The following is a 15975-nucleotide window of genomic DNA, read 5'->3' on the forward strand; positions in this document are numbered from 1 at the left end:
GGGGGGGGGGGGAGGGGTAAAATGACCTACAGAATACAGATGTTACCGATTGAACAAGAAAATAATACCATTGAGGGTCACTGTCTTTGTCATAAATATAAAAATTAAGGAAACTATACTTGTATATTCCAATGTGGAGAACTTCCAGCGTTGTTCTGGACGCAGCATCCTTGCGACACAGCAGACCAATGCCGCGTCGACTTAAATTAACAGAGTGATCACAACGAAATGCGCGGAGATTCTTCATTTGTGCCACTGACCTAAAAAAGAAAGAAAGATAGATAGTGACAGAAAATTTTCTCCTATGCAAATTTTAAATTGACATTTACCCCAATCCAAAACAATTAACTTAATTTTTCTTTATCAAATGACGTTTTCCCGAAAGTCCATCACAGTAATAAAATTTTACAAGTTTTTTCACGTTTTTTCATATAGTTCTTGCATTACAAATTAAATGGAGTCTTTTGTTGTTGTTGGAAGTGATCTTTTAAGGAACTTTGTTCTGTTAACATAAAGATACTTTTGGGTGTAGCTTGTTCATTATCTTTTTAAATTAGGTCTTAATTGCTTTCCTCTTCAGGTACTTTTTAAAAACAAATATTAGAAAATAAAGACGTCAGCATAAATGAAAAAAAAGATATCTACCCAAGAACGATGTTACTGGCCGTGAGTAAATACAGGTTTTCTAGGTTAGAGGCAGATTGCTGCAGCTCAGATACTATCTCCTCTAACTAAAACAAATTAACTATTTTTCACTTCTTACAAAATCACATTTCCAAAATGTACATATTTAAAGCAATCTCTTTTTGGATGTCTGCTTGGATGTTCGATCATAACTCGCCAACCCCTGGGCCAATTTGCCTCAAATATTGATTGGGGAACTCTGCACCCACGGAAATATTATTAGTTCAATTTAAAAATTTTAATTTGAGTTACCTATGACTTAAATAGGAAAAGTTTTAGTTTCCAGGCAAAGCTGGGTTCCCAAGCTAGTAAAAATTAATGTCACAAATATCTACAAAGTGCAATGTTAATTTTCCACTGCATCATTGCTCGTTAAAATACTTTTCAGGTAAATATCAACTTTGAACAAAAATTAAGTTAAGTGAAGCAGTACTTAGGATCCATTTAATTTTGATGCGGATCCGGATCAGGATCCTGGATTAGTACTGAAAAAAAAGATCCGGATCCAAATCCGGATCCAGGTCATTTCTTTAAGATTTACTGAATTTTATTAAAAAAATAATTTTCAAATTTTTTGTGTTATTTTTTTCGCTTATTTTTATAGCTTGATGAACCATTCAGATATGAAGAAATTTTTATAATCTCTTTTTTTCAAAAATTCAGATTTTGGTTTTAGGAGTAAAAAAGTTTTTTTTTAAGTTTTGGTTGATATTTTACCCCTTGGACCCGGATCCGAATCCAGAAAGCCAAAATCTTCCGGATCCGGATTCTAGCACTGAAGGAAAGTAAATAATTGACTTCGTGCTTTGTTTATGCTGTGCTTGAAATACCTGTGTGATATAATAATCAGATCTATGAGTCATCCCACGGATAACAAAGCTTCGCAACAGAGGGAAGTTTCGTCGGGGAAGCTTGGTCAGCATTGCCATAATACTTAATACAGATTAATTAATTTCGCCAACATTGCCGTAATGCTAAATACAGATTAATTAATTTCGTCAACATTGCCGAAATGCTAAAAAAAGATTCATTAGCTATCTTCAACATTGCCATATTGCCAAATATATATTAATTAGTTTTGTCAACATTGCCATATTGCTAAATATAAATTAATTAAATTCGTCAACATTGCCATAATGCTAAATATAAATTAATTAAATTCGTCAACATTGCCATAATGCTAAATAAAGATTAATTAGTTTTGTCAACATTGCCGAAATGCTAAATATAGATTCATTAGCTTTCTTCAACATTGCCATATTGCCAAATATATATTAATTAGTTTTGCCAACATTGCCATATTGCTAAATTTATATTAATTAGTTTTCTTTAACATTGCCATATTGCTAAACACAGATTGAATTTCTTCAACATTGCCATAATGCCAAATATATATTAATTAGTTTTCTTCAACATTACCATATTGCTAAATATATATTAATTTGTTTTCTTCAACATTGCCATATTGCTAAACACAGATTAAATGATTTCTTCGCCATTGCCATAAAGTTAAAAACAGATTAATAAATTTTGTCAACATTGCCATAATGCCAAATAAAGATTAATTAGTTTCGTCAACATTGCCATAATGCTGAATATAGATTCAATAAGCTTTTTTCAACATTGCCATTTTGCCAAATATAAATTAATTAGTTTTGTTAACATTGCCATATTGCTAAATATATATTAATTAGTTTTCTTTAACATTGCCATAATACTTAATACAGATTAATTAATTTCTTCATCATTGCCATAATGCTAAATACAGATTAATTAATTTCGTCAACATTGCCATAATGCTAAATACAGATTAATAAGTTTCGTTAACATTGCCATAATGCTAAATACAGATTAATTAGTTTCGTTAACATTGCCATGATGCTAAATACAGATTAATAAGTGCAGATTCTTTTAAGAGTTTTTGCGAAAAATGGAGAGTGTATAAGCTGATCCCGAATAAATGGACAAAGGAACCAATGAAAAAAAGAACAAATGACTACCTCCTTAAAACACAAAGGTGTAGATTAGGATCAACCTTGTTCAGGTTTATGTTTAGATGAGATATATCTTCGCTAAAAAACAGCTCAATCACCATGGGTAATCTGAAATTCATATATTAACAAAAAAACACACATCAACAATCAATTAATCAATCCGTCTAAACAATAGACAACTAATCGAACAATCAATCCGTCTAACAATAGTCAATAAATCGAACAATCAATCAATTCTTCTGACAATAGTCAACTAATAAAACAAACAATATAATCAATTTGTTTAACAATAGTCAACCGATCGAACAATCAATCAATCCGTTTAACAATAGTCAACCAATCAAACAACTCGTCTAACATTAGTCAACTAATCTAAATATCTATCAATTAATCAATTTTTCAATTGAAAAAATCCTTCAGGAAATCCAGATAAATAGATCACTTGAAACTCTTCAACTTACTTTGTATACGTTAATCTGCACTCCCAATGCATCTTGCACTCAACTAGAAGCGGGGCAACTATAAAGAATACAAAGTAATTTTAGTTCTATAATTGCAAAATTATATAGTAACCATGTAAGAATTCTGTCCATCAAGTCTGTCAGTATATGAGAGGGTAAACGCTAGAAAAAATTATCAATTTTATTACATTATAAAATCATTAATAAAAATATTTATTTGTTACAATCAATTTTTATCTACAATTGTTATTTGTTGCCAACATATAAAAAGCCGCCATTAAAAAAAAACCCTTTATATTGATTAACGGATTTAATAAAATAATTAAGACAGCTGAAGTTCTTAATTTATTTCCATATCTTTTTTGACACACTCAGTTTATGCTTTTTAGAATATCAGTTCAAAAAATTTGAATCTTTTTTCTAAAACCGAAAATTTATCAAAAAGAAAAAAGTTTAACTATAACACTTATAAATATGTATTTGTAACAATATGTTTTTATTTGCTTCTGTTTATAACTTCACAAAAAATGGTTTGGAGACTTTTTAATTTTCTCTCTCTACTGTGCAGTTTTTTTAGTTTACTTTTCGGAGCTATTAGTTCATAGTTAATTTCAATTTAATGTGGGATGGAAAGCGCTAAAATAAAAAATCGTAAGTTTTGAAAAATTCAAGAAACTTTAATACAAACGATAATGTTTTAAATGTTTTTCTTCCATCAGAGAATTGTATTTAACAATTATTTGTAAGTTACAAATTTAACATACTCAGCAAGCGAGTTTATAAAATGAATAATGATCAAAATACAAAATAGTGTACGAACCTGTCTAAAATATTTTCTAAATTCTTTAACCTCCCTTGTGGTTAAATCGTTGTTATTCTGACACATCTAAACAAAAAATAGTATTTTTAAATTTATCCTATTTTTTCAAGACAAGCATTATATAAAATCCGAGCCGTACCCCAACCCTACAATATGAATGTATTTATTCAAAAGAGAAGGTGCTCATAGCGGTAATTATGGAAGTTTTTTTTTTGCGAATTCAATTTGGTTTACATCAGAAATAGACCAACATATTAGACCAATTTTCAAAATCTTTGTCAACCATGATAAAAATATTTGCCTCACCGGTTTTAAAGAAGTTGGGTCTACTCGATAGGGTTAAAAAAACCAACCCCACCTGACTAGTATGATGAAGAATAGTCTGAATACAGTTCTCGTATAAACTTGGCGCATTTTTCCGTAAACCAGCTGGGAACGAGAACCCTGCACCCATAAATAAAATATAATCCAAATTAACTTTATAACTAAATTGCATGTTTATTTTATCATAACTTATCCTCATCAAACATGGAAGGGATTTATCAGAAGCTAGAATATAGCTCACTGAGACAATATGAAATTACTATGAGAATTTACAAAAAAAAATATTAAGACTAAAACTAATTTCCGTGTAAGTAGATGTTAGATTTTAGAGGAAAAATATATCTCGGAAAACATTATATAAAAGCATCAATAACTTATTATGAGAAATCATACGCCCAACTTAAAAGGCCTTACATTCATTCAACATAAATTCGTCTGGGTGTGGTGGAATTTCGGCGTCCATCTCTGCAGCTAGGACAGCAAGCTCGTTTCAGCAATGTTCAGTGGAAGCACGGGTCAAAATAGAGTTCAATTCACCATTTTGCTTTGTAGACTCTGAAAAATTATATTTAAACGATTCAAGTTATTTACTAGCATAAATTATTTCTTGAACCACGTTTTCCTGGTTAATCGTTTAAAGTACAGGCCACTTATTTACATCCCTGGCCGCTCGTTTATACAATTATTTGTTCTTTTTATACTTACAACTTGCTCATTTACTAATTTTTACATTTACACAATGTTTTCATACTTTTTCTCTTATTTCTTTCTCATGTTTCCATCCTAAGATGAATATATATATCTTTGGGGTCCGTCATAGTATTCGAATTTGGACTCCCATCCCCCGGTATATTCCTAGAGAACAATTTTGGGACCCCCCCCCTCTTATCAATTTTGTACATGGATCTTACAGAAAGTGTCTCAACTTAACCTAACCCGTGGCCGCAACGCTCGGCCCCCTAGCCCATCCTAGCCGCAGCACTCGGCCCAGAAAGTGTCTTAACATAACCTAACCCTAAATAATAATGAATAAATACTAATTTTAATTTCGTCATGTACAAAATTGATAGGAGGGTCCAAAAATCGTTCACTAGGACAGACCCCATCCCCCCCCTATTAATTTTATACATGACCACTTATTTTTCAGCAAAAATGTTATTTATATTTTTGCTATTTTAGGTTAAGACGATTTCTGGGCCGAGCGCTGCGGCTAGGACAGGCTATGTGGCCGAGCGCCGCGGCTAGGACAGGCTAGGGGGCCAGGCGCTGCGGCCACGTGGTCAATTTTATCCTTGTCTTACATATAAGATTCATGTACAAAATTGATAGGAGGGTCCAAAAATCGTAGATTAGGAAATTACCTATCTTTGGACCTTTGTTTCCTTGCCTTTGTGTTTAGTATTCTCTGTATGGACACTTGAATTTAGAGAATAAATGCTGAACCCCGCGTCACGACCCACCACAGCTCTTCATCCTGATCCATATAGCTCTATTGAACTATGAAAATAAAAACCCGACTTTTTATCCGTCGATCCAGAGACTGCGATTTAAAATTAGACAATTACAGTGCCATGGAAACTATTCAAAATAAGGCTAGAGCCTAAAATATATTATTCGACTAATTTTTCTTTGAATCGTGTCAAACTATTAAATCAATAAAATTCCTTCAATGACTCAAAGAGCCGAAAGTTACCCCGCACGTCTTCCGCGGTTACAGAAAATAGTTTTCAGCTATTCCGTGCCTAAAATTGTATTATGCAATAAAATTGAATTATATCCGTTGATCGCAAGTCCACACAATCCACACACACTCCACATGGTGATTGGTGAACATCGTTGCGCAATATTTCAAGAAAAATAATTTGTAATTGGTTTAATAAAATGCGAATATCTAGAAAATTGCCGCGTACGTTGACCTAACAGTAGCAAGACGACTTGAAAGTCGTCTTAGAACTAGTAAGGTCTGGAGCAATAACTTAAAGGACTTTTAAAAAATTTTGTGTTGATGATGAACCGTCATTGATGGTCCAGCCCTCATCAGAGTAAATATAGGTGTGAATTCCACATTTTAAAAAATATGATGTTGGTCTGGGTTGACCCCCTTCAATTTTAACGATATATTGTACGGTGTCCCAAAAAACATGGGAATTCAGTGACGAATTCGATATCGTCTTTGTTATGAATTAGCATTGTAATACCTAATTTCAAAAGCCATAATATTATTATGTCTGCTAGAGTTTATTTAATGAAAAGGGTAAAAGACTGTAAAGATGTGTCTATAATGTCTCCGCAAGATGAACAGTGAAGACGGACAAGTTTACTCTGTAATTGTATACTGTAATTTTCTTGTTTTACTATGTACAACCGGTTGCAGTCAAAACATAAACAAATAAAATGTAAACATATAGCAGACGAAACTCTTACAGATTACAGCTTTCTCAGTAGGTATCACTATACTAAATCAAAGAATTAATTGAAAAGACGATATCGAATTCGTCACTGAATTCCCATGTTTTTTGGGACACCCTTGTATAACATCAACACAAAAAATAAAAAAAGAATTTTTTTAAAATTACAAGAAATTAAGCATAAAAAAATTTAAAAGTGTTTTCAGATAACCAGAAAGGCATTCAAATCATGTTACAGGGTGTCCCACAAAACATAACAGTTACAACTAGCAAGGCGGGTGGATTCTCATGAACTACTCCCGTTTGAACTATTGTTCGTTTAGGTTTAGGTTAGGTTAAGCTCATTTCTGGGCCGAGCGCTGCGGCTAGGACAGGCTAGGGGGCCGAGCGCTGCGGCTAGTACAGGCTAGGGGGCCGAGCGCTGCGGCCACATGATCAATACTAATATGCTGTAAAATAAAAAAATAATGCATGGTCATACAAAATTGATAGGTTCTATTTTTATGTCTATTTTGAGCTATTTTTATGTTCATTTCAACTATTTTATGTCCATTTGAACTATTTTTATGTTCATTTGAACTATTTTTATGTTCATTTGAATTATTTTTTGTTCATTTGAACTATTTTTATGTCCATTTGAACTATATTTTATGCCCGTTTGAACTATTTTAGTGTTCATTTAAACTATTTTCTTATGTACAAGGTGTCCAAAAAACATGGGAATTCAGTGACGAATTGGATATCGTCTTTGTACTGAATTAGCATTGTAATACTATAATTTCAAAAGCCATAATATTATTATGTCTGCTAGAGTTTAAGTTATGAAAACGGTAAATGGCTGTAAAGATGTGTTTATAATGTCTCTGCAAGATGAACAGTGAAGACGGACAAGTTTACTCTGTACGCTTTAAATTTTCATCTAATTAACAATTAGAAAGTTAAAAAAGGGTTTAATTCTAAAATTTCCTTAATCGCATCTGCAGCAAGAGATACCACAATTATATAAAAATAGTGGGTCTGTCCTAGTATACGATTTTTGGCCCACCTCCTATCAATTTTGTACATGACCTAGATTTCAATTATTTTCGACAAAAAAAATATTTATTTTGTATTATTTCAGGGTTAGACTTGGTTAGGACAATTTATAGGCCGAGCGCTGCGGCTAGGACAGACCTTCAATTTCAACAATTTTCAACAAAATTAGTATATAGTTAGGGTTAGGTTAGGACACTTTCTAGTTCGAGCGTTGAGGCTAGGACAGGCTAGGGGACTGAGCGCCGCGGCTAGGACAGGCTAGGGGGACGAGCGCCGCGGCTAGGACAGGCTAGGGGGCCGGGCGCTGCGGCCACATGACCAATTATATCCATGTGTTACATACTAGATCAATGCACAAAATTGATAGGCGGGAGGGGGGCCGGAGGGGGGGGGGGAAATCGTATATTAGGAAAATACCAAAAAAGTTTTCAGGGTACCGTAGGGAATGGGACCTGCCAATCTTAAAATGTCTACGGTTACTTCAAATTAGGTCCACAGTCCCTTTAAGCATTACATTATCTGACTGAAGTGGATTTAAAAGATGCTTGAATTCATTAGAAAAAGGTAATTTCACAAGATAAATTTCGAGACAAAGGAAGCAACTAGTCCTTGAATTAAGAGAGGATCTAATCAGTAATCAACAGCTTTTTTCCTGGTTCAAAAACATGATCTAGGGTTGCACACTGTGTAATAATTGCATAATGATTGCAAAGCTAGCTCACGCGTGCATGCAATATTTTTATGAGTTCTATTTGTCGGTCCCGGGCCGGAAAATATCAACATTTTACGATAGTATTTATTAATATCATAAATAACAGAATTGGTTCCATGCTGAAAAATTGAGGAAAATTAGATTTCAAAATTTTATTCCAATTATATGGACTCCACTCCTAAACCTAGCTTTAGGTCTGTATTCTACTCCAAACTTAGGTCTAGGTCTGTATTCTACTCCTAAACCTAGGTCTAGGTCTCTATTCTCCTCCTAAACCTATAAGGTCTAGGTCTGTATTCTACTCCTAAACCTAGGTCTAGGTCTGTATTCTACTCCTAAACCTAGGTTTAGGTCTGTATTCTACTCCTAAGCCTAGGGTTAGGTCTGTATTCTACTCCTAAGCCTAGGTCTAGGTCAGTATTCTACTCCTAAACCTAGGTTTAGGTCTGTATTCTACTCCTAAACCTAGATTTAGATCTGTATTCTACTCCTAAACCTAGGTCTAGGTCTGTATTCTACTCCTAAGCCTAGGTCCAGGTCTGTAGTCTACTCCTAAACCAAGGTCTAGGTCTGTATTCAACTCCTAAACCTAGGTTTAGGTCTGTATTCTACTCCTAAACCTAGGTTTAGGTCTGTATTCTACTCCTAAACCTAGGTCTATGTCTGTATTCTACTCCTAAGCCTAGGTCCAGGTCTGTATTCTACTCGTAAACCTAGGTCTAGGTCTGTATTCTACTCCTAAGCCTAGACTTAGGTCTGTATTCTACTCCTAAACCTAGGTTTAGGTCTGTATTCTGCTTCTAAACCTAGGCTTAGGTCTGTATTCTACTCCTAAACCTAGTTTTAGGTCTGTATTCTACTCCTAAACCTAGGGTTAGGTCTGCATTCTACTCCTAAACTTAGGTCTAGGTCTGTATTCTACTACTAAACCTATGTCTAGGTCTGTATTCTACTCCTAATCCTAGGTTTAGGTCTGTATTCTACTCCTAAACCTATGTCTAGGTCTGTATTCTACTCCTAAACCTAGGTCTAGGTCTGTATTCTACTCCTAAACCTAGGTTTAGGTCTGTATCCTACTCCTAAACCTAGGTCTAGGTCTGTATTCTACTCCTAAACCTAGGTCTAGGTCTGTATTCTACTCCTAAACCTAGGTTTAGGTCTGTATTCTACTCCTAAACCTAGGGTTAGGTCTGTATTCTACTCCTAAGCCTAGGTCTAGGTCTGTATTCTACTCCTAAGCCTAGGTCTAGGTCTGTATTCTACTACTAAACCTATGTCTAGGTCTGTATTCTACTCCTAATCCTAGGTTTAGGTCTGTATTCTACTCCTAAACCTAGGTCTAGGTCTGTATTCTACTCCTAAAACTAGGGTTAGGTCTGTATTCTACTCCTAAGCCTAGGTCTAGGTCTGTATTCTACTCCAAAACCTAGGTTTAGGTCTGTATTCTACTCCTACACCTAGGTCTAGGTCTGTATTCTACTCCTAAGCCTAGGTCCAGGTCTGTATTCTACTCCTAAACCTAGGTCTAGCTCTGTATTCTACTCCTAAGCCTAGGCCTAGGTCTGTATTCTACTCCTAAACCTAGGTTTAGGTCTGTATTCTACTCCTAAACCTAGGGTTAGGTCTGTATTCTACTCCAAAACCTAGGTTTAGGTCTGTATTCTACTCCTAAACCTAGGGTTAGGTCTGCATTCTACTCCTAAACCTATGTCTAGGTCTGTATTTCACTCCTAATCCTAGGTTTAGGTCTGTATTCTACTCCTAAACCTATGTCTAGGTCTGTATTCTACTCCTAAACCTAGGTCTAGGTCTGGTTCTTTTCAATATCTAAACAACTTGATCTAAACCTTGGTCAAACTATAGCTAAACTTATATTCATATCTCCTCTTTATCCAGATCTAGGTGTAAACCTTTGGATTGGGGACTAGTTTAAACCTTCTCCTAGCTAGTAAACCTATTATCTAGATGATAATGTATGAAGATCTCTATTTAGTTTATGATATATTATTCAAACTGTGTTTCAGCATTTAACTATTACTAGAATGTACTCCACCCTTGCTCCAATCCTTAAACCAGCAATATAATCAGACCTAGATATATTAACTGCATAAGATAACATTATTCATTGTATTCACCTTCATGCTGATCAGCTGATTATTCACCATTCATAGTTGAACGTATATATCTATATTCATAAAGTATTAATCTTTGTTTGTTTGTCTGTTTGTATGTCCGATGAAAAATCATGAACCCTTGGACCGATTTGCCTCAAATTTTGATTGGGAACTGGGCAAAACCACGGAAATGTTTTTACCTTGGTTAAAAACTTCAAATTGAAGTAGGTTGATTATTAGGTAGTACATACATAAATATAAATGTAATATTCAATAAAGTTCCAAGAAACTTCTGAATGAAATAAATTAAAATCGATTTAAAATCTTTGCTTGCATCGTCCAGAAGTTTGAAGGTTTGACAAATGCTTGCTAATTAAAAATGTTGATGGGTTTTTAATTTTTTTTTAAATAAAACATTTTAATACTTTTTTCATCCAATTGGGCCACATCGGTTTCCTCTGCACTCAAGGCCACGTAGATTTACTCCGGGTTGCAGGATTGCATCGTTGAGGTTTAAATTGATTGAATAAATAAATTCCCAAATATCATCCAATCAGTTCTAGAAATGATTTCCTCTACACCACACAGGGATACTTTAAACAAACTTGAGACCTTTCGTCAAGGTTGAAGTGAGAAGAAACAAAAATACTGAAATCCTAAATATTGAGAAAACCAAAATTTGTATGCTCGAATTTATATTTGCAATTATTTCATGCCTAGGTATTGAAGGTTAGAGAGTTAAAAAAGTGGAAATTGAAAATCTAAAAGCTTTGGGAAGATGATTCTGATTTGCCCTCCTCCTCCTCCTTCTACTCCTTCTACTACTTCTACTCCTTCAACTCCTTCTACTCCTTTTACTCCTTTTGCTCCTTCTACTCCTTCTACTCCTTCGACTCCTTCTACTCCTTCTACTCCTTCTACTCCTTCCACTCCTTCTACTCCTTCTACTCCTTCTACTCCTTCTACTCCTTCAACTCCTTCTACTCCTTCTACTCCTTCTACTCCTTCAAATTTGAGAAAATGAATTATATTGGCATAAGTCAGCAAAAAAAGAAAATATATTTTATGCAAAATACAACTGAAAAACTGATCAAACAGCATAATCAATCTTTTTAATACATTAAATTCTTTTGTTTCACTTATTTTAATAGACTTAGTTTCAGTCGTTTTTGAGAAAATGAATTATATTGGCATAAGTCAGCAAAAATAAGAAATATCTTTTCTTCAAAAAAAAACAACTAAAAACTGATCGTTTAACTTTAAAATTCATTGATTTTTGTAAAAATGACATATTCAATCTACAAAATACATTTAATTCTTTTGTTTCACCAATTTTCAAAGTCTTAGGTTTATTAATTTTTGATAAAATGAATTATATTGGCATAAGTCAGCAAATATAGAAAATATATTTTCTTTAAAATAACAACTGAAAAACTAATCAAACAGCATAATCAATCTTTTTAATACATTAAATTCTTTTGTTTCACTAATCTTCATAGACTTAGGTTCAGTCGTTTTTGAGAAAATGAATTATATTGGCATAAGTCAGCAAAAATAGAAAACATATTTTTTGTAAAATAACAACTGAAAAACTGATCAAACAGCATAATCAATCTTTTTAATACAAATAAATTCTTTTGTTTCACTAATTTTCAGAAACTTAGGTTTATTCGTTTTTGAGAAAAGGAATTATATTGGCATAAGTCAGCAAAAATAGGAAATATCCTTTCTTCAAAATAATCACATAAAAACTGATCATTTAACTCTCAAATTCATAAATTTTTGTGAAAATGACATAATCAATCTATTAAATTACATTTAATTCTTTTGTTTTACCAATTTTCAAAGTCTTAGGTTTATTCATATTTGAGAAAATGAATTATATTGGCATAAGTCAGCAAAAAGAAGAAATATTTTTTCTTCAAAATAACAACTGAAAACTGATCATTTAACTTTCAAATTCATTGATTTTTGAAAAATGACATATTCAATCTATAAAATACATTTAATTCTTTTGTTTCACCAAATATCATTGATATAGGTTTATTCATATTTGAGAAAATGAATTATATTGGCATAAGTCAGCAAAAATAAGAAATATCTTTTCTTCAAAAAAACAACTAAAAACTGATCGTTTAACTTTAAAATTCATTGATTTTTGTAAAAATTACATATTCAATCTATAAAATACATTTAATTCTTTTGTTTCACCAATTTTCAAAGTCTTAGGTTTATTCATATTTGAGAAAATGAATTATATTGGCATAAGTCAGCAAAAAAAGAAAATATATTTTCTGTAAAAAACAACTGAAAAGCTGATCAAACGGCATAATCAATCTTTTTAATTCATTAAATTCTTTTGTTTCACTAATTTTCATAGACTTAGGTTCAGTCGTTTTTGAGAAAATGAATTATATTGGCATAAGTCAGCAAAAATAGGAAATATCCTTTCTTCAAAATAACAACTGAAAACTTATCATTTAACTTTGAATATGTTATTATTACAAATACCAATGAATTTGAAAGTTTCATTTAACTTTCAAATTCATTGGTATTTGTAATAATAACATATTCAAACTATAAAATAAATTCAATTCTTTTGTTTTACCAATTTTAATAGACTTCGGTTTATTAATTTTTGAGAAAATGAATTATATTGGCATAAGTCAGCAAAACTAGAAAATATCTTTTCTTTAAAATAACAACTAAAAAACTGATCAAACAGCATAATCAATCATTTTTATACAATAAAATCTTTTGTTTCACTAATTTTCATAGACTTAGGTTCAGTCGTTTTTGAGAAAATGAATTATATTGGCATAAGTCAGCAAAAATAGGAAATATCCTTTCTTCAAAATAATCACATGAAAACTGATCATTTAACGCTCAAATTCATTAATTTTTGTGAAAATTACATAACCAATCTATTAAATACATTTAATTCTTTTGTTTCACCAAATATCATTGACATAGGTTTATTCGTTTTGGAGAAAATGAATTATATTGGCATAAGTCAGCAAAAATAAGAAATATCTTTTCTTCAAAATAACAACTGAAAACTGATTATTTAACTTTCAAATTCATTGATTTTTGTAAAAATAACATATTCAATCTATTACTTCAGTTCTACAGCATTTCGGTCCTACGGTACTTTGGACCTACTGCAACATCGAGTAGTTGTTGAGAAAATAAAAATACGTCTTCAAATTGATCACTAAACAACTAAACAGTGCCAAGATTACTAGCGTACTTTCAAGAAATTTGTTTACGTAAAATGTACTGATGTATACATATATATATATATACTGGCAAGTGAACACTGTGAACTCTATACTGAATTCAAAGAGCCATGTTCTCATTGTTTATTAATCAAGTAGATAAACGTGGGAATTAAATGACGACTTTTATATCATCATAAGAACATAAATACAAAATCAAATATAAACATGGAAGAAAATTAAAAATTTAAACATAAATTACAGATTAACAAGATCCGTAGTTATAGTAATAACCCCCCCCCCCTAGTGTGCTCTGAAAAAAATTCCCTGATGTGCGACAAATTTTTTATAAAGCCATTTAAAATATACAAAAAATGTTGCCCAGGAGGGGAAGAGAAAAGGGGGATGTAGATATTATGGGGCGAACTTTATGGTAGGTTCATGAATCAGCGATTGTATTGTCTTTATCAAAGGCTCTATTCGTCTCCGTCTTTGTGTAGGATAATTTAGAACCCTAAATATAGAATTTAAATCTAGATTTCCTCGTAGAGATCAAATCTTTTCATTTATTACTTTAGTCTAATGTTTGAAATTCCTTGACACGACCACCACGGCCAAATTTTAGATGATATTAAATTTTTATTGTGACCTATTTAAATATTTGTATTAATTTGATTTCTCTCTTTTTATAACTTCCCATTCTTTCTTTTTTTAAATATACTACCCTCCATCCCCTTCCATTCATACTTGAAATCCATTAGAGGAGGATGGTTACAAAAGTGAAGCGTGAACGTGAATCCATATTCTATATCATTAAATATTTCACGGATCTATGCGATTAAACTAAATTGATTCAGAGAATTTTTAACACGAAGAAATTACTTCAGTACTGTTGTAATTCAATTTATATTTATTGATTTGAAGAATTCTTTCAATTAGAGCTCGATTCAATTTTGCAAAAATTATACATAGCAACCCTCATGGTATGTCTTTGCAATCTTTGATTTCATTTTTATGTTTGCTTTTCCCGAATTTATTTATATAGTATATATATGCCAGGCATTTAGGGCGCTTTGCGCCCATCTTCTTTTTCAACTTTTAATTGTGGCTTTATCTGTTAGCATCTTCTTTTTGTACAGTATAATTTTTTTTTTAAATTTGCGGATTTCATAATATTTTTTCGCGCGTTTTCAGAATTTTACAAAATTAAGCAACTTAAGATAAAAATATTTTAAGATTACCTATATAAAGTCTGATTGACCATAAACCTTCCCTGGGGCCACGTGAGGCCCCACACAAAATTTGGGCCTGATTGGTTCAGCCGTTTTGACTTTTATTGGATACAAACAAACAGACACCCAAACAAGCTAAATTTATATATAGATTTATATATACTAGGCTTTTGGGGCGCTTCGCGCACATCTTCTATTTCAATTGTGAACATGTTCTCTTTGTGTACATTGTAAAAAAACAAAAAAAAGTTCGCGAATTTAAAAAAAAATTTCTTGGATTTTCAAAATTTTCAAAAATTTAATGAAAATCAAATTTTGATTGAGGCACAGTTTTGAAATTTTGATCATTCATAAACTTTCTCTTGGGCCACAAATTTAATGAAAATCAAATTTTGATGGAGGTACATTTTTGAAATTTTGATCAATCATATACCTTCCCGGTATATAGATGTATTTTTATTGTAAATTATAAAATAACTAGAGCTAAAGATCGTCCGTTAAAGATCAAGGATGCCGTTGTGAATTGGAAAAATAACTCTTTATTTGGAGAATTAATTGAAAGGAATTGATTCTTTGGAACAAAATCAAATATTTAAACCTCAATATCTTTAGAACTCGATGTTGTAAACCTTTGATATTTCAAACTTATATTATTTGATCTAACAGAATTCATAGTTTGAAATATCTAAGGTCTGCAACATTTGGTTCCAAAGATATAGTGATTAGAAAATCAGAGTTTGTGGCAAAAACTCAATTCCTTTGTGGACAGTCCCTTTAGAAACAAGATTATATATTGTCTACATAACAAGAACTTTAATCCTGTTTATCTTACTTCAATCCAATATATCTTTATATGTTCTACACTAAACAAGTTCAAGATAAACCTATTTAAGGAAGTTTTGATAATCATAGATTACAGGAACCTTGAGTTGAGGTTATAACTCAGGGTGGGAGTTAGAGGTAGGAGGGGGGG

General features: G+C 32.2%; 1 protein-coding gene across 1 annotated transcript in view; it reads right to left on the bottom strand.

The window, feature by feature from the left end:
* The window catches only part of LOC111699155 (uncharacterized), a 6431-nt gene extending 3204 nt beyond the window's left edge, over window positions 1-3227 (bottom strand). The window contains exons 1-5 of the mRNA XM_023469749.1: window positions 3140-3227; window positions 2685-2786; window positions 1515-1617; window positions 646-731; window positions 120-260 (exon numbers count right to left, since the gene is read on the bottom strand). Of these exons, the coding sequence (XP_023325517.1) occupies window positions 120-260; window positions 646-731; window positions 1515-1617; window positions 2685-2786; window positions 3140-3171 (464 nt within the window). The 5' untranslated portion in view covers window positions 3172-3227. The remainder of the gene's footprint in view (window positions 1-119; window positions 261-645; window positions 732-1514; window positions 1618-2684; window positions 2787-3139) is intronic.
* Window positions 3228-15975: the final 12748 nt, after the last annotated feature.

Source organism: Eurytemora carolleeae, unplaced genomic scaffold (genome assembly GCF_000591075.1).
Source record: "Eurytemora carolleeae unplaced genomic scaffold, Eaff_2.0 scaffold37, whole genome shotgun sequence".
Lineage (NCBI taxonomy): Eukaryota > Metazoa > Arthropoda > Copepoda > Calanoida > Temoridae > Eurytemora > Eurytemora carolleeae.